Source organism: Ceratotherium simum, chromosome 16, assembly GCF_057802395.1.
Source record: "Ceratotherium simum simum isolate JZ-2026a chromosome 16, ASM5780239v1, whole genome shotgun sequence".
In the NCBI taxonomy this organism is placed as follows: domain Eukaryota; kingdom Metazoa; phylum Chordata; class Mammalia; order Perissodactyla; family Rhinocerotidae; genus Ceratotherium; species Ceratotherium simum.
The window spans coordinates 9,901,309-9,919,566 of NC_141915.1; the positions used below are offsets into that span (position 1 = coordinate 9,901,309).

An 18,258-nucleotide genomic window follows, 5' to 3' on the forward strand; every position below is an offset into this window, starting at 1 on the left:
AGCATAACGTTTTCAAGGTTCATTCATGTTGTTGCACATATCTGTAGTTTGTTCCTTTTTACTGCTGAATAGTATTCCATCGTATGGATGTACCACATTTTACCTATCCATTCACCAGTTGACGGACATTCCATTCTTTTTGCTATTATGAATACTGCTGCTATGAACATTTATGTGCAAGACTTTGTGTCAATGTATGTTTTACTTTTTGCTTTTGTTTTTTGGGTAGATACTTAAGGGTAGAATTGGGGGTCACAGGGTAAATTTATGTTTAACTTTTTAAGAACTAGCAAATTATTTTCCAGAGTGGCTGCACCATTTTACATTCCTGTCAGAAATGACTGACAGTTCCTGTTTCTCTACATCCTTGCCAACATTTGTTATTGTCTGTCTTTTTTGATTATAGTCATTCTAGTGGGTGTGAAGTGGTATCTCATTACGGTTTTGGTTTGCATTTCCCTAATGGTTAATGATGTTGGATAGCTCTTGATTTTTAAATGTTGGAATTCATTCAAATTAAAAAAAAAAAAAAAAGCTCCATATCAGCGCTGTACAGATGGAACAAAACAATTTAGAACAAAATAGATTCATGGGCCGGAACCACCCTGAGGGAACCAGTTTGGACTTCTGACCTAGACTCTGCAAAACAATGGTCTGTGAACTTTTTCTTTTGGGGGTAAAAGCAGCCTAGACTGCCAGCAAAATTTACTGTGGAGAGAGAAGGGAAAGATTTCTTACTCTTTTGTAATGAACTTGTAGATTAGAAAAAAGGACAATTTTCAATCTGTGTTCATAATGCTACTTTTTTCCTCCAGTAAATCATCCTGTTACATATTCATTGAACGAGTCCTTTAGGTATATATTGGTATCTCCTTTTTGGAGATGAAGTTAAGGAATTTGTCAAAGGTTAAAGACTTAGTAAGTGGCAGAGATGGAGTCAAAGCCAGGTCTATCTGGTTCTAAATCCTGTGTTTTCCACATCAAAATGGCAACAGATTCTGGGATGGAGCTATGTGGCGTGAGACGAGACTGGAGTCAGAAGAGCCTGACTGGATGATAGAGGTGGAGGGGGACACAATGTGAGAACAAGAGAGAGGAAGGATTCAAAGAGGTTTCAAGACTGCTTTCATTAACAGACAAAGGGAAGTTGGGAAAAGAGAGAGTTTGGCTGGTGGGAGGAAGTGGAAGTGGGAAGAAAATAGGTTCAGGACATGCTGCCTTTGCAGTTTCCCTCCTATCCAGGAGGAGTTGTCTAGCAGGCAGTTGAAAACATAGAGCCTGAGTGCTGGAGAGACTCCAGGGCTAGAGATACATTTGGGGACATTCTCTTTATTATTGATTTCTCATCAAGACTAACATCTTTGTGATGTTTAATTCTGGTGAGCTTCCTGCCCTCGTCTTCTGATGGTCCACTGAGTTTGTTTTAAAATTATGAGAAACCGCAGACTTGGTGGCTAACAAGGCTGTTTGAACGTGGATGCTCTAAGCATGGAACACTACATTCAGAAACGACTTCAGTGGATGACAAAGCTAAGACTCAGGGCTTAGAGATGGAGTCTTTGGTCTTCTCTAAAAGAATATTTTTAATTCAGAAGAGGAATACCATTCATATATTGTACAGCTAACATATTCCATGTGCAGACTGCATTAAGAAGCACAGACTTCTTCATGGAGCCAAGTCACAAGACACCTGGACAAGGGGCAGCCTACCCCAGCAGGCAGGTGAGGGTGGGGGACCAGATGCACTAGGACAAAGGACAGAACCTGATTCTGACTTCCCCAGGAAAGACTCTGCACTCAGCTGCCTTGGAACCTTCTCTGAATTCCACCAACCCTTCCTTATCATTTCCTGCCTTGTTTTGTTTTTTGCTTTATTCACTTTGTACTAGACTGGAAGTTTCCTAGGCTTAGCCACTTACATCATATCACATGTATTAAAACGCACCCATATCCAACATGAAATAACTACATCTTGCTGTAAAATTTTTTGAAAGGATTTCGATAATTTTCAGTTTTTGTATGAACAAATCATTCATTTTATTCTTGAGATTTAAATTTTATCATATTTAGATATAATTATTTGAATTGTGTTGCAGTTGGCTAGATTCTGCAGACATCTCATTAAATATTTAACTTCGATTTTTCCAGTTTCCTTTCCTTATTTTGGAGCCACTTTTTTTCCAGGTCTTAAACGTTTTCTAAGGCCTTTGAAAAGCTTATAGGCCCCAGAGGATACGATAGCCCTGCAGAACCTCCTCATAGTCCCTCTCATGTAGGGAGCTCTATTTGATGAGTGAGTGAATGAATGAAAGAACGAATGATTGAAGTCCTTTTCCCAAATCTTCTCTCCAAGGCGGGTTCGCTTCTCATTCTGGAATCTCAGCCCAGCCAGGAGGCTAGGTAAGGAGGCCCCTCCCCTCGTAAACACCAAAACTGCGGCAGCGGAGGAAGCTTTCCGGGGCCCGGCGCTCAGCGGGACTCGGCAGGGTCAGCCCAGAGCCCAGGGTCGCGACAGTGGCTGGAGCGCGGACTGCGGACCGCAGCCGGGACCCCCCCTCAGCCCCCGCAGAGCCGTGCGCATGGGCAGAGCTGCAGCCCGAGTCCTGCCTCCCCTCCCCCACTGCAGGTGAGCCGGGGCCCCCACCCCCGCAGCCCCGGGGGTGACGTAAGGCCTCTGGACTGCGCTCCGCTCCGCCCCCGCAGGCAGTGCCGGGGGCCCGCGACTCCGCGGTGGAGGCCGGTCCCGCTGCGGGACACGCCGGCTGCGGCAAGCAGAAGAGACGGCCGGGAGCTCGACTGGGCTGCCGCGGCAGTTCGACGCCAGAGCGAGACGCGTCCAGGCGGAACTCGGCACTCCCGCCGCGGCACACCTGCCCTACTGTCCGTACAGCCCAGGCCCCTGCAGGGTCCACACCCGCTGCCCCGCGGGACCGCCGGCCGCCCAGCTTGCCTCAGCTGTCCATCTCCGCCCGAGCCAGCCAATCGCCCGCGACTGCCTCGGCCGCACCTCCTGGAATCTATGACGGGCGTTCGGGGCAGCCTATGAGGTTGGGGCCCCGGCGGGCTGGGGCTGGGAGCGGGAGCCAATGAGCATGATTTCAGGTGGGTGGAGGGAGCGGACCTCGCGAAGGTAGCTTCGTTCGGGTTGCTAACGTCTTCTCTTGGAGATGGGCGCGCAAACGGACCAGTGGGTCTGGGGGCGGCGGTGACGGGCGTGGAGCTGGCCCAATGACGGTGGGAGTGGGTGGGGCAGCCTCGAGCAGCAGTGCTAAAGGAGCCCGGCGGAGGCAGCGGTGGGTTTGGGACTGAGGCGCCGGATCTGTGGTCGCGGCTTGGGACGTGCGCCGCCACCATCTTCGGCTGAAGGTGAGAGGTGCGGCTGCCCGGGTCCGAGTGCGGCGGCCGGAGACGGGGCGATGGCTTGTGGGGGAGAGAAGGATCCGGGCTGGGGGCCGGGGCGGCTCTGGAGAGCAGGGAAAGAGCCGACGCGGGAGCTGGGGGAAGACAGAGGGAGCTCTGGGCAGAGGGTTTGTCCTGCGGGCGAGTTAGATTCGTGTGAGGGAGGACCTGGGGGAGGGTGGTGGGGTAACGGGACCCCCAGTGGGTGGAGAGACCCCTGGAGGGGCGGGGAATGAGGTCCTTGAGAGTGAGACCCCTGCAGGGATCAGGGCCTGGGTGTGCGGGAGGACGACCCCCGGGGAGCTGGGGACGGAGATCTGGAGGTGGGGATGTGGGGACCTGGTACTTCGTGTGTGGGATCTTTGGGGGCGCGGGGTTGGAGGGGCCTGGTGCCTTGGTGGGTCCCAAAGTGTCCCGCGAGTCTCTCTGTCTCCTAGGAGGGGTGAGAAACCTGGGGGGGGGGGCTGGAAAGCGCGACCCCGGTTGGGGGTGCAGGGCGCTGGACGGGAAGGGCCCCTGGGTGGGTTAGGCCGGGTCCGGCACACCCGGCGCGGTAAGGGGTTCGCCGAGGGCTCGGAAGGCGGCGGCGCGCCCCGGGCTTGTAGGGTGGAGGGACCGGCGGGCAGGGGCTCTGTACCGCCCGGGAAGCGCGCGGCGGGTGGGGGTCTGAGGAGCCGGCCGCCGGCGTTTGGAGGGTTGGGCTCCGCTGGTGCCGGGGCAGAAGGGGGCAGGCTCAGAACGCGCTCTGTGAACCGCGGGGCCGGGGGTGGACGCCTGGCGAGGCCCGGGCGGTTTGGGGGGGCGAGGCGGGAAATGTGGCGGGGGCGCGCTGCAGCAGGGCGGCCGGGGGGGAGGGTCAGCCCTCGCTCGGGATCCCTTTATTGTGTAAGTGATCTGGAAATGGCTCGCCGTAGAGTCTCTTCCTTGCCTTCTGCAGTTGGGGGTCACACCCCGATCCCATAAAATCAGACTGGAATGGGGTTGGAAGGAAGTTGAAGCCGCGGGGTCTGGCATTTGCGGGGGCTTTGTGGGCCTGTGGTGGGCGGATGCGGCCCAGGGACCCGGGAGGCCCCCAGCCTGGCCTGCCTGGGAACTCGGGCCTCGGGAAGGAGGTTGGCGGCTCGGCGGGTATGAGCTGAGCTGGTGAGGTTTGGGTAACGTGGCCTCTGCCTATGACCGTTATCTCTGTTCCTTAGGGCCTCTGCAGCTCCCTTCAAGATCACTGCGGTTGATGGAAGGGGGTGGGGTGTGGTGGGGTAGGGTAGGGGAAGGCGGGCGGGGTAGATCCAGACTGCAAATGAAACAAAGACGGCTGTTTTCGCTGAATAATATAATACTAAGTATAATACTTTGGCTTTGCCGAGATTTTGTTTTTTAGCATTGAAACTGAGGAATCTTTGAGTCAGGCTTCATTATTCTTGATAGTATCTCACTCTGGAAAACTTTAATTTATTTATTGTTTTATTGCTTTCATCAATCTGACCTTATTAGTTATTCTTTTAGTCCTTTGCTTTTGATGTTTAAGTATGCCTTGTCTGTCTCGGATTCTGGAAAAGTGGCCATTTTATGCGTCTCCTGACTTCTGCATCTTAAATTCAGTTCTCCCCCGTCCTTATCTGGAGAAAGCATATGGTGTAATTGTGCGATATAGCGCGAGCTTTTGCAGCAAAGGGATGTGACCCGAGAGCCTGGCTTTTTATTTGGGCTCCTTAGGGAAATCATTACAATGAAGACAGACGGGATGGAAGGTGAGATGGAGGAAATTTTGAAGGACATGTTTTATGGTGAAAGACTATATGCTACTGTGGTTTATGCACTTTCTTATCATATATGAAGAATTAAAATTCCTGGTGTTGGGTCCACGTTTCAGAAATATTGAACACAGTGTAAAGATATTAACTGAGAGATGGTGCAGGCCATAAGTAGCCATAGTGTCCTTTTTGCATTTGGTTCGTATTTGTGCTTATGTGGTTAAGCAGAATTTTGATAAATTAACAGGCTTGCACGTATCTGTAACGTAAGTGACCTCAATGATAGCGTTACACAAATTGGGACACTACTGTTACAGTTTATCTGTCTCAGAGGGATGCTCTACCATGGAAAATTTAGCCGTCATTTTTGTTTGGCTTCTAACATGCAAGATATTCATAAAATTGAATTGTTTTCCTGTATCTATACCTATAATAGGTCCTGGGAGGCAGTTGAGAAAATTACTGTGTGGCATTTCATTGGAGGTAAAAAGTGGCCTGGCTGCACAGAGCCCCAGGGCTGTGTGTGCCCAAATCGAATGAAGGGGATGGGGCTTTGACTCTGTAGGGGGCTAATTCATATACAGATAAGTGATTTAACTATAATTAGGCAGTTATTTCAAATGACACCAAGAGCCTTCAGATTATCGTTGTGTCTCCTGTAAAGAGGTTTCTATTTATTCCTTTTTTTCCTAAGTATAGCTATTTTTCTGTAAAATATAAAGCTTTTGCCAGATTGTGCAAGTGTATTCATTGGCTGAGCCTGTACTCTTAAAGCTGTAATTGGTAGGGTTTTTATTTAGTAGAGAGGCAGTATATGGTGTACAAGATGCCCTTCAGAATTTCCTCCCTCTCACCTTCCATCGTTGTAGAATGCAGTCTGCATCTGAACTCTGGGTTTAATCCCAGCTCTGCGATTTGGTAGCTGTGTGACCTTGGGCCAGTTATTGGTTTTCTCTGTAGCTCAGGTTCCTCATCTGTAAAATGGAGATATTAATGATAGCTATCTCTTAGGGCTATTGTGAGGATTAAGAGTTGATATATGTGAACTGCTTAGAATAGTGTCTGGCCATAATTAGTGATATGTAACAACAGAGTTTGCAGTTTCAAAAATTGTAGTATTAGAATTTGCACAAGGCAGAGCGTTTGGGAGTGGTTCACTGTTAAATACCAGTATTATCAAGATTGGGTACCAAATGTATAATGGAATGAAAGAAAAACAGCATATTTGGCAATCACAAGTGAAGAGTTAAGATGAACAAAACATCTTCCCTGGCCTTGTGAACGCTATCAATTAAACAAGAATTTGAGTACCTACTACCTGCTAAGCCCTCTGGTACAGTGCAAGGGAGGGCCAGAAGACTGCCAGAAGAGCAGCACAAGATGTTAGGAGAAGGCTGAGGATTAAATTGCCAGACTGACCTGAAAAGAACTTCTGAAAGGGTGGCATTTGGGTCAGGATTTGAAGGAATGGCAGGTGTTTGATTGTGGAGGAGAAGGTGAAGCTCGCTATGAAGGTAGGGACCACTCAGGTAATATTTGATCAGCAGGTGTAGATCCCCTCCAGAGGACCAAGGACAGGGCTAAATGCTTACCATATAGCAAGGAACAGGAAATCATATGCACAGTGTTTAGTTAGTTGTAGAAAACTCCGGAAAAGTAAAAGTAATTTGTAATCCCACTACCCAGTGAAGACCCAGTGAATATTTGTTCCTTTAAAAAAAATATATGTGTATATGTAGTTTTCCCCCACAAAATCGGGAGCATTTTGTAATTGCACTTTTGTGATCTATTGGTTTTTTCTTAAATTACGAGAATTTCCCCACCTAGAAAAAGTACTGATAAATTTAAAATGTACCGATTTGATAAAGTAATTTTTAAATACATAATTTACTTTTAAGAAAAGACCTGTTTTAGAAGTGACCTGTTAAGTTATTCTAATTTCTAGTCACCTGCTAAATTTAAGCGTGTAATTACGTGCCCAGCGTAAAATTAAAGAAATGTGTGCGTGCCTTCTGGCAGCAAGACAGTTTCCTAAGTGTTCTATGGGATATACAATTCATATCTATTAAGAATAATGAGAGTAACTGGTTATCATATTTTGTTATAGTTGGATATTTTCTCTTTTAATAGACTTTGTCCTTCCTAAAGGCAGAGCATGTGTCCTGCTCTCCGTCTCCAGATTCATCTAGGATGATTCCCACTTTAAAGCCATGCCTCCTTTCTTAGCAGTGTGTAGTATATAAGTTGGAAAGACAAAAGCCTGTTAATAATCTTATTAGTGCGGTCCCTAAAAGTAATGGGCTTTTGAAACCATTTGTCAGAACGTACCTGTGCCCATGAATATTTTCTGTAAGAAGGCAAATGCTAGTTTAGTTATGAAACGTTGTTAGGAATTTTGTTTGTAGAAGTATTAATGTTAAATGTTTTGTGACTTTTTTTTTTGGTTTCATTTGTTTTGTGATTTTTGTTTTATCCAAGTCCATAATCCTTAAAACTATTTTTTAAGTCAGGTTATGAATTAGTCTAGAACATTGATTTTCAACCTTTTATTCTAACCCAACATACAGTGGCTTACCATGGCAGCCAGAGAACTATAGAGCGATGGTTCTCAAAGTGTGGTCCAAGGACCAGCAGCATCAGCAGCAACTGGGAATTTGTTAGAAATGCAAATTATTGGCCTTCACTCTAGACTTAACTAAATCAGAAACTCTAGGGATGGGGCCTGGCAATCTGTAATTTAGTAAGCCTTCTAGATGCTGTGATGAACATGCCCAAGTTTGAGAACCATGCTCTAGAACATGAGTGTTTGTAATACTTACATTGTAACAAATAATTTCTGAAGAATCTTAGCTATTTGATTCTAGTAAATTCTTATTAGGGGTGAAAGGGCTAGTATTTGTACCCACTATCAGTGATTAATCTTTTAGACTACAGATAGATCCCTTTAAGAATCTGAAGAAAGTTATGAGTGTTCTCCCTAGAAAAGCACACACACACACATATATACAGTAAGTGTACAACATTTTTTACCATTTCAGTGATTTCATGGAGCTTGAAATTTGTCTGTGAACTCAAGGTTAAGAACCTCTTAACAACTTTGGACTACTTTGTGATTAACCTTGCAGCCTTCTATCCTCTTGCGTACAAAGAATCCTATCACTTTGGGGGGAGGGAGAAGACCGAAGGATTTGATAGATAGAGCAAGTGTAGGTACTCGGTTGGCTTCTTGCATTCATTTGGTTGAAGTCATGGGAACCATGCTTATGAAATTTGTAATAACTTGGGATTTGGAGTAATAACAAAAGTGTTTAATGATGGTATCAGATTCCAAAAAGATATTGTCAGGCAGGAATGATGAGTCACGTCAGAAAGGTGAGTGATGAATGTAAAATCTTGTCATTTGATCCAAAAAGCCAATTGCACAAGTATAGGAGGAGAGGTAGCTTAGAGCAACGTGTATGGAGCTTTAGCTGACAGCTTATTATGAGTCAACAGTAAATGAGTGCTAAATAAACCAATTAGGTCTTGAGATACATTAATTATAAAAGTCACAGAAACGGAACTTTCCCCAACGTGGCCTAAGGTTGTTAACGGTTCCTTTTTCTTCTGCACTGGTCAGACCATATCTGCATTATGTTTGCTTCTGGCCCCCACACTGTAGAGGGGCATAAGCACTTTGGAGTCTGTTTCGAGTCGGGAGATCAGGGTAGTGGAATGAGTCTTGATGAATGATGGAATGCTGAAGAGGAGACAGAGGGAGTAGGAGCAGCTGCAGGGATGGGAGTGGAGACCCGAATAGCTACCATCACATACTTGAAAGGCTATCGTGTGAAGCCCAGTTACGCTTGTCCTCTGTGGCCCCAGCTGATCCCATTATGACCACACGGGACATAGAGAAGCCGCAGGGGGACTGAGGTGGGGTGTTTGTAAGAAAGAACTTTGAGCCTGTTGTCTGAAGGGAGAATGAGAGGCACATTTTAGACCTGATGCTTTACTCTTCTGGCATTTTTGTAGTTACATCCTTGTGGTCACACTAATTCCAGTGCCACCCTCCGGACCTTTTATCATGAATCTTTGTTTTCTTTTTCTTTATTCTGCTTTCCCTTCTTAACTCCCTGTTTAATTTGTGGTGAGGGTGAAAGAGGAGATGAAGAGAAAAAGAGTCAAACTGGAACTTTGCTTTTTTCTTCTGCTTGTTTTCCAGCCCTCAGTAACTGAGGGCATGTCTTGAGTGGTCTTCAGAAAACCAGTCATAATTTGTGGTCACTCCTGAAATTTACCTTGGAAACTCAGTTAGTATGGCTGTGAAGAGGAATACCCAGCTCCTTAACTCAAAGTTTATGCTTTCTGTTTACCAAAGGTTTTAAGTTTCTTAGAAAAGTAAAATTTGTGAATCATTTTAAATTTTTAAACATCTAACTTTGTCCTCCTCCTCTTCTCTTAGAGGCAGTTGCTCTTGGATCCTTCTGTTTACAATGGCACAGAGAACTGGACTTGAAGATCCAGAGAGGTATCTCTTTGTGGACAGGGCTGTCATCTACAACCCTGCCACTCAGGCTGATTGGACGGCTAAAAAGCTAGTGTGGATTCCATCAGAACGCCATGGTTTTGAGGCAGCTAGTATCAAAGAAGAGCGGGGAGATGAAGTTATGGTGGAGTTGGCAGAGAATGGAAAGAAAGCAATGGTCAATAAAGATGACATTCAGAAGATGAACCCACCTAAATTTTCCAAGGTAGAGGATATGGCAGAATTGACATGCTTGAACGAAGCTTCCGTTTTACATAATCTGAAGGATCGTTACTATTCAGGACTTATCTATGTAAGTATTCCCTCTAAATGTGAAGTGGTGACTGGGAATTAATGTAAAGTATACATACTGTCATAATCACACAAGAATGTGGAATACCCATACTCTCTGTTTAACAGTACCATTTCTATTAAAGATGGAAAGATAGTCTCTTGCTTACCCAAGTCTTGCTTTGCTTTAAATCTTAACACATACTTTTAAATAATCTAGTGTGCAATTAAGTGATGGAGGACAGCATGTGGCAGAAAGACCAGGGAGTTTAATATGGGAATAAAAGTTGCGTTAATAGTAGGATACAGACAGCACACTGGAAGAAAACCAGTGTATATCCCGGAGTGTGAAGTGGAGGGGCTGTAAGCTTTAGAGGTTTCGGTGAAGAGCAGGCACAGGTGCATTGGGTACAGGGAAGCGGGAAAGATGAATACTGAGATTTTTAAGAGGAAGCAGTTCAGGGTGAGATTGAGGTTGAGGTTGTCCTGTGGTTAGCAGTTGACACATATGTTGCAATCCCTGATGATGGCGCTGACCATATAGAAGAAGTCACTGAAAATAATAAGGAATAAGGTAGAGAGGAAAAATGCAAGCCAGATACTGAAAAAGCCTAGAATGACAAAATAGGTTTGAAGGAATAGTAGACACAGGCGACAATGATTTAAAGAAGATGGTACAAAAGAATGTAGATTTAGAATAAAGAGAAGTAGAGAGAAAAGTTGACATTGCAATGGTCTGAATTTGGAAGAGTGGTTGAATTTTATGCAAGGGATGTGATGCTGAAGCTCAGGCATAATTCAAAACTTCAGCAAATCAGAACTAGTTTTCCCGTAAGAATTAATTAATTTAGTGAATATTTGCTGAGCACCTCCTGTGTTCTAGGTGCTGGAGAAAGCGTGGTGAACAGGCCAGGCTAGGTGATACATCCTATAAGGAAATGAAACAGGACTGTGGGATAGAGTTAGTAGAAGAACGGCTTTCCACAGCGGGTCAGTGAAGGGCTCTTTGAGAAGGTAGCGTTTGAGCTGGAATCTGACTGATAGGCGGGAGCTGGCCATGGGAAAATCTGAAAAATGAATAGTTCATTCATGACCTTTGCCAGAGTAGTCTTAATCAAGCCTAATGGTTTCTCCTTGCTTATTTTTTTTTTCTGTATGAGGTAGGATGCAAAGTAAGAGAGTAAGAGGCACCGCGGTTGGGAAGGTGGCCTGAGGAGAATGGAAAAGGTTTGGAAAAGAGGAGAAGCCAAGGATAAGAAAATGATTGGAGAGCAGCATTGGGAATCCAGTTGAGACTGAATAACAGAATGTGTGAGGCAACCACATTTTTGTCTGGCTGTGTGGTTTTGCCAGAATGTTGGCTTGCCCCAGGTCTGTGAAGGCAGAGAAACCTGTTCACTGTTGTGCTAGCACAGTTCCTTTCTCTTCCCTCCCTCGTCAAACAAGTTGAAGGGGCCTGGAGGGAGGGTGTTGGGAGTGAGGGAGTGAGAAAACCGGAAGATTAGGAGATTGTGGTCAGCTTGTAAGGTTGACATTTAAGATTTGAGAGGCTGATCAATTTTGGATGTTTCCTGGTGCAGTGAATTGTGAAGGGCTGGAAATGTGATGACACACCAAAAAGTCGTGGGGAACTGGAATGGGGAAAGGAGCCAGAGTCGTCTTCACCTTGTTTCCCCACGTTGGACCTTGTTGGTTGCTGCAAGTAGGAGGGAGAAGGGAAATAGAAAAGGGAAAGAGATTGTAGGTGAAAGATAAGGAATGGAAGAAGAGACGGTTTATCTGTAGCCATTCCTCATGATAATTCTGAGTTTGCAAGTATCTTTTATTAAGTTTGATTTTTTTCCAACTTAACTCAGGAACAACTTGAGTGAATTTCTGAGTTTCTTTTCAAAGCATGGCCCCCGTGGTGTTTATAGAAGAATCTGAGTTTTTCTCAAAGTATTAAGGTCACAACAGAGGTAAGGATTTGGGAGGATCATATCTTCCATTAGTACGGTGGAGAAAGAGTTCAGTTTCTACCTAAGATTCAAGTTGGAGAACTTGACTTTAAAATCCTAAGAGAACGGGGGCTGCAAATAGCTAGGATTGTGATAAATATGTATTGGGCTTTGGAATTGACCAGGCATTTGAAATTGATCAATTGAGGTGCCTTGATATAGATACTATAATAACTTGGGTAGGACCTATTTGGACATATTTCTATAGGTAAGATACAATGTATGTTCATTTAAATAAGTTAGGTTGCTAGCAGGTTTATTTATTTCCTTATGTTTTCTTTGGATTTATTCTCCCTGACCTCCAACTTCCCAGGTCATTAATTTTTATCTCTTTCCTAATAAAACCGTTTAAAAACTGTAAATGTCTCCTCTAATACTATTTTAGCTCATCTCACATGTTTTGATATGTAGTATTTTTATTGCTCAGTTCTAAATATTTTCTAATATCTATTATTTCTTCTTTAACCTATGAACCATTTAAAAGTATACTTTTAAAATTTCTAAATGTTGGTTTTTAAGTTTGTTAGTGATTTTTAAATTAATTGCATGGCAGTCAAAGAATATAATCTATATAATTTCTTGTTTTTGTTGAGACTTGCTTTGTGTATTATATTGTCAGTTTTTATGCGTGTTCTATATGTTTCCAAATATGTATATTCTGTTGTGATTGGGTGTGGAGTTCTATATAGCACATTAGACTAAGCTTTTTAATTGTGTTTAAATCTTTATGTAGTCTTACTAATTTTTGCATGCCTGGTCTATTGATTATTGAGAAGTGTCTTAAAATCTCCTAGTGTGTTTTATCAACTAAGTATACATCCCTAACCAATGTAGTTTAGTTTCGCCTATTTATGAATTTTTTGTGTGTGTGTGAGGAAGATCGGCCCTGAGTTAACATCTGCCAATCCTCTTCTTTTTTTGCTGAGAAAGACTGGCCCTGGGCTAACATCCATGCCCATCTTCCTCCACTTTATATGGGACACTGTCACAGCATGGCCTAATAAGCGGTGCCTCGGTGCGCGCCCGGGATCCTAACTGGCGAACCCTGGGCCACCGCAGCGGAGTGCGCGCACTTAACCGCTTGCGCCACGGGGCCGGCCCCTATTTGTGAATTTTTATATGAATGAATCTCATAGTATATAGCTTTTTGTGTCTGTTTTTTTGCTCAGCATTACATTTTTAAGAGTCATCCATATTGCTTTGTGTTGGTATAATTCATTAGTTCCCAAAGTGTGGTCTGTGGTCCCCTAGAGTTTCCCCAAGACCCTTTCAGTGGATCCGTGGGGTGAAAACTATTTTCTTTACTATATGAAGGTGTTATTTGCCCTTTCATTATTGACCTTGGTACTGATGGTACAAAAGCAGTGATGGGGAGAACTGCTGACACCTTATCCTGAATGAAGGCAGTGACCCCAAACTGTACTCGTGGTCATTGTAATCCAGTTTGACTCAAGAATGTCCGTGATAAAACAGGAGAAATGAATGACTTTATTGAATCCCAACCCTGGAGCACACGTCTCTTTAATATCCTGTGGGATGAAATGGTCGGTATGCGTAAAGCACTTCTCTGCATGTTGACCTGTGATGATTGCCTTGAGGAGAGGCATGTGTGTAGTCATTTGAGTTGCCAACTAAACTTGCTACGGTTTTTATAGAACACCATTTTTATTTGATAGAATGACTGATAGATAAACTATGGTTACTCACACTGGGGTATTTGGCAGACATTTTCTTGAAAATGAACTAAGCGAACCTGTCACTTCGGAGAAAACAGCCGACCGTGTTTGTTGCCAGTGATAAAATCTGAGTTTTCACATGATAATTAGAATTTGGGGAAACTTGTATCTACCACTGTAAACTTGACAGCTTGTCAATACTTAAAAACCTTTCTGATGAGATAGATAGCAATATTAATGAATGTGATTTTTTTTAATGTCATATAGTGGAATGTCATCATTTAGAAGGCTTGCGTAATTCAGTGAACCAGTGTTTTCCAAATGATGTGCACATGATGTTACAAAATCATGCTTGGGTAAAAGATTCATTCAACATGCAAGATAGGCCAATGGATTTGATGTATGTAGAGAGTATGAAAAGTTCATTGATGGAGTTTCAGGTGCCACATTGCATCTGATCTTTAAGAAATTCTCACTTGTGGAGTTTTGGTGTAGTATCAAAGAGGGACATCTACAATTACTTGAAAAGGGTGTTAAACTACTCCCCTTTCCAACTAAGTATCTGTGTAAGGCTGATTTCTTTATGGGCTGCAACCAAAACAATGTATCAAACAGATTGAATGCAGAAACAGATAGGAAAATTGAGCTGTTTTCATTAACCCAGACAATAAAAGATTTGCAAAAATGTAAAACAGTACCTCTCTTCTTTTCACTTTTATTTTGGAAAACAAAAGGTTATTTTTCATGTGAAATGTTATTTACATTAACATATATTTATTGTTATTTTAAAATGAATAAATATACATTTTAAAAACTCAACATATATATATATAACACGCAAAAGGTCTTTGGGGTCTTTAATAATTTCTAAGAGTGTCAAAGGCCCTGAAATAAAAAAGTTTGAGTATTTTGTTCATTTTTGTTGGAATATAATATTCCATTGTAAGATTTTTGATCCAGTTTATTTATTCACTCAACTGTTTTTTGGACATTTGATTTTTGCCGTTTGGAAACAAACATTATGAACATTACTCCAGTGAACAGCCTAGGACATGTAGCTGGTGCACATAAGCATGCCTTTCTGTAAGGTGTATAACTAGGAGTGGAATTCCTGGGTGATAAGATGTACATATCTTTTACTCATATCTTCAGCTTTTCTACATAATGCCTTTAGTCAACTTTCCGCAGGAAACAGAAGCCCACAAACTAGGTATTTTGAGAGTTTAATAAGGGGACGACTTACTAAAACAGTCCTTTCTCCACTGCTCTGAAGTGCCACCTTTGTCATAAATCAGATGCTCATAAATGTGTTCTTGACTCCCTATTCTGTTTCATGGGTCTTTGTGCCTATCTTTGGGCTAATATCACGTTGTCCTAATTATTACAGCTTTATAATGTCTTGGTATCCAGGATGGTAAGTCTTCTCATTTGTTGTTCTTTAGGATTCGTTTTGGCTGTTAGATCCTTTGCATTTCAATATAGTTTTAGAACTCGCTTGTCAGTTTTTCATACACGCACACACACACATGCACGCGCACACACTCTCTCACATAACCTTGTTGGAATTTTGATTGGGATTTTGTTGATTCTGTAGATCAACTTGGAGAAATGAGATCTTTATTATCTTCTAGTTCATGGATATACCCATTCATTTATTTATTATTATTATTTTTTAATTTTATTTATTTTTTTTCCCCCAAAGCCCCAGCAGATAGTTGTATGGTCATAGCTGCACATCCTTCAGTTGCTGTATGTGGGACGCGGCCTCAGCATGGCTGGAGAAGCGGTGTGTCAGTGCGCGCCCGGGATCGAACCCGGGCCGCCAGCAGCAGAGCGTGTGCACTTAACCACTAAGCCACGGGGCCGGCCCTACCCATTCATTTAGTTCTTAATTTTTCTCGATATGTTTTATGGTTTTCTTTGTGGAGGCTGTGTACATCTTTTGTTAGATTTATTTTTGAGTATTTGATTTTTTTTAGATGCTATTTAAATGACGTTTTAAATGTTGTTTTCTAATTGTTGCCATATTGTAGAAATACGGTTGCTATGTTTTTTTTACAAATAAATATTCTAAGATTACTTATTGATTATAATAATTTAACTGAAGATTCTTTTGGATTTTCTGTGAACATACTTGTGTTATCTGCGTGTAATGACAGTTTTATTTTTCCCTTTCCAATTTTTATGCGTTTCTTTTACTTGCTTTATTGCACTGTCTAGGACCTTCAGTAAATGTTAATTGAATAGAAGTGGTGACTGGAGTCATCTTTGTATCATTTCTGATCTCAGAGGGAAGGCTTTCAACATTTCACCATTAAGAAGGATGTTTGCTATAGTTTTGTTTTGTTTTTAATATTCTTTATCAGATTATGGGAAGTTTCCTTCTATTCCTAGTTTTTATCCTGAATGGATGAATTTTTAAAATCCTGATTGCCTGTTAGTTTATCAAATGTTTTTCCACCATCTAATGAGATGATAGTGTGATTTTTCTGGCTGTTTTGTTATTGTGAATTGTGTATATTTTTCAGTGTTAAACTAACCTTGCAAGGACCAAGTGTTCTTTTTATGTATTACTAGATTCCTAGATTCTGTTTGCTAATATTTTGTTTAGGATTTTTGCATCTGTGTTCCTGAGTGAGACTGGCTTAAAATTTTCCTTTCTTCTAATGTCCTTGTCATATTTTGCTATCAACATTATGCTGGTTTTGGAAAATGAATCAGGGACTATTTCATCTTTGTGTGTTCTTGAGAAGAGTGTGGATAGGATTGATGTTATTTCTTTTTAAAAGAACAATATAGTTTTCTTTGTGGGGAAGTTTTTCTTTAATAGATAAAGAACTTTGCAGATTTTTTAATTTCTTATATCCATTTTGATAATTGTGTTTTTCTAGGAATTTGTCTATTTCATCTAAATTTTCAAATTTGTTGGCATAAAACTGTTCATAATACCCTCTTATTCTCTGTAGGATTTGTAGTGGTATTCTTTCATTCCTGATCTGCTTCCCTTTTTTTTTAAAGAGTCTCACCAGAGGTTTAAGTAATGAGCTTTAGCTGTATTCTACAAGTTTTAGTATGTTGTGTTTTTAATATTGTTCAATTCAAAATAATGAGGATGTCTTCTTCGACTTCATGAGTTATTAGGAAGTAAATTGCTTAATTTCCAAACATAAGGGAATTTTCAGATTTATGTAGTTTGTTATTTCTAATATAATCCCCCCTTGGTCAGAAAACATACCCTGAATGAGTTCAGTCCTTTGAAGTTTGTTAGACTTGCTTATGGTCCATCATATGATCAATTAGGGTAAGAGGTTGTTGTGCACTTGAAATACATGTATATCCTACAGTTGTTGGATGCAGTGTCCTGTATGTGTGGTGTCATTCAATTTTATATATCCTTATGGCTTTTTATTTTTATCTGTTTGTTGTGTAGGTTACTGTTAAAATCTGTTTCTCTTTAGTTCTGTCAGTTTTTGCTGTATACCTGTTGAAGCTATGTTATCACATGTATACAGATACAGAATTTTTATATCTTTCTGGTGAATCAGTATAAAATGGTCTTCATTTTATTAATGCTTCTTGCAAAGTTTATTTTAGTATTAGCCTTTTTTTTCCTTAGTGGTTGCATGGTTTATTGTTTTCTAAACTTTTATATTCAGCTTTTCTGTGTCTTTACACTTAAGGTAGGTGTCTCATAAACAGCCTATAGTTATTATTTTTGTCCCTAATCTGACAATATTAATATTTTAATTAGATTATTTAGCTTATGTACATGTAAAGTAGTGACTAAAATTTCAGTGTAAATCTACATCTGACTCATTGCTTTCTCTTTGTCCCACCTGCTCGTGCTGTCAGCACCTTTCCTTTATATCTCCTTTTTGGATTAGGTAGTTTTTATTATTCTGTCTTTTTACCTCTTGTTAGTTATACATTTTTGCTATTCTCCTAGTTGTTTTCTTAGTGGTTACCTATCCTAACATGCATCCTGGACCTACTGAAGTCTGATATAAACCAGAACTCCCACCATCGTGGCTAATGAAGGGACCTCAGAGCTCTTGGCCTCCACTGACTCCTCCTTCCCAAACTTACATGCTGTTGTTTATTTGTATTTACATATATTTCATTTTAAAACCCACAAGATAGTATTACTTTTTTTTTTTTTCTTTTGTGAGGTAGATCAGCCCTGAGCTAACATCCATGCCAATCCTCCTCCTTTTTTTTTTTTCCCCCCCAAAGCCCCAGCAGATAGTTGCATATCATAGTTGCACATCCTTCTAGTTGCTGCATGCGGGAGCGGCCTCAGCATGGCCGGAGAAGCGGTGCGTTGGTGCGCGCCCGGGATCTGAACCCGGGCCGCCAGCAGCGGAGCGCGCTCACTTAACCACTAAGCCACGGGGCCGGCCCGATATTTTTACTTTTTAATACAGTCGGTATCCATTTAGTTTTATCTACTTCCTTTCATTGCTTTTCATTTTTTTCTACGTCTATTAGCTCCCATCTTTTCTTTTAGAAAGGGTCTCTCTATTTGTCTGACAGTGTCTTTATTTCTCCTTTGTTTTTGAAGTTGGTTTTTTCCTGGATTTAGAACTGAAAGGCAGTTATTTTCTTTCAACCCTACGAAGATAGCATTGCATTGTGTT

The 18,258-nt window shown here is 42.0% G+C and overlaps 1 protein-coding gene across 5 annotated transcripts in view; it reads left to right on the forward strand.

The window, feature by feature from the left end:
- The first annotated feature begins 2,819 nt into the window (after positions 1–2,819).
- Positions 2,820–18,258, forward strand: part of MYH10 (myosin heavy chain 10) — a 140,570-nt gene continuing 125,131 nt past the window's right edge. For 2 of the 5 annotated variants that reach the window (XM_087440425.1, XM_087440430.1), the window contains exon 1: positions 9,595–9,970. In XM_087440425.1, coding sequence (XP_087296551.1) covers positions 9,626–9,970 — 345 coding nt within the window. In that variant the 5' untranslated portion in view covers positions 9,595–9,625. Of the gene's footprint in view, positions 3,103–3,231; positions 3,367–9,594; positions 9,971–18,258 lie in introns of those variants that run through there. The other 3 variants (XM_087440429.1, XM_087440428.1, XM_014789522.2) reach the window with 3 other exon arrangements.